General features: G+C 37.3%; 1 protein-coding gene across 1 annotated transcript; it reads left to right on the top strand.

The window, feature by feature from the left end:
* Nucleotides 1–210: 210 nt before the first annotated feature.
* K441DRAFT_560101 (uncharacterized protein) lies at nucleotides 211–438 on the top strand (the record flags this gene model as incomplete). Its single annotated transcript, XM_067643482.1, has 1 exon — nucleotides 211–438. A coding segment is annotated over one exon (228 nt), but the record flags the coding sequence as incomplete, so codon positions are not given.
* Between the last annotated feature and the right edge of the window lie 496 nt (nucleotides 439–934).

The following is a 934-nucleotide window of genomic DNA, read 5'->3' on the forward strand; positions in this document are numbered from 1 at the left end:
CCCCTTTAGAAGAGACAGCCCTTATTAAGTACTTATTATAAATATCTAATAATAGCTTGCCTATTCCGATTAAGTATCTACGTTCGCTAGCGTTTATTATTACGCGTTAACGCTCCTTTATCTTTTAGGCTCCTACTAATAAAACGACCCATCCTTCTAGAAAGAACTAGTCTTAGGGCTTCTATAAACGCTATCCTAAGCTTAAAGCAAAAAAGTATTAAGACGCTAGATTGGAATCGGCACGATAATAATATTTATAATAAGGTTACATTCTGGTTTAATATAATTAGGAAGGAAATATATAGCCTAGTCATTTTGCTAAAGAATATCTATAATATGGACGAAATAGGAGTTATATTATGCATACTCGGCTCTTTAAAGGTTGTAGTAAGGATAACCTGCGAGCTTATAGAGGCGCGGGTGTTAAGCGGACAATAGTAACTGCGGTTAAGTGCATTTCTGCTAACGGTAGGTCTCTTTTTCCACTAATTATCTAGCTAGCCGCAACTACCGAAGCACATAGACTACGTATCCCACCCCTAGATGGCATTTTGCGTGCTCCTAATGTAAATACACTAAGGAGGTGCAAATACGGTCGGTAAGCAGCAATTACTATATATCTCTTATATTGTGCACGTGTATAAGCGCTTACCTTTTAAAATATCGAGTCTAGCTGGTTAAAGATAGGCCTATATCCTTTTAACCTAGATAGGGTACTTAGAGATATCTAGAAGCCACTAACTAAACTATACGTTCTAAAGGATAATGGGGTAAAGGTAGAGTCTTATACCTAAGGCATAATGCCGCAAACGTTAGTAATATTAGAGGCTCTTACTTTACTATAAAGGTGAATTGAATATAATGCTTATATGCTAGATAGCCCAGGCAAACATCGCCCCTAAAACCTAGCTAATGCCGTCTAAAAAGCCTTTCC

The sequence above is a fragment of the Cenococcum geophilum genome (assembly GCF_001692895.1).
Source record: "Cenococcum geophilum 1.58 unplaced genomic scaffold K441scaffold_20, whole genome shotgun sequence".
Classification (NCBI taxonomy): domain Eukaryota; kingdom Fungi; phylum Ascomycota; class Dothideomycetes; order Gloniales; family Gloniaceae; genus Cenococcum; species Cenococcum geophilum.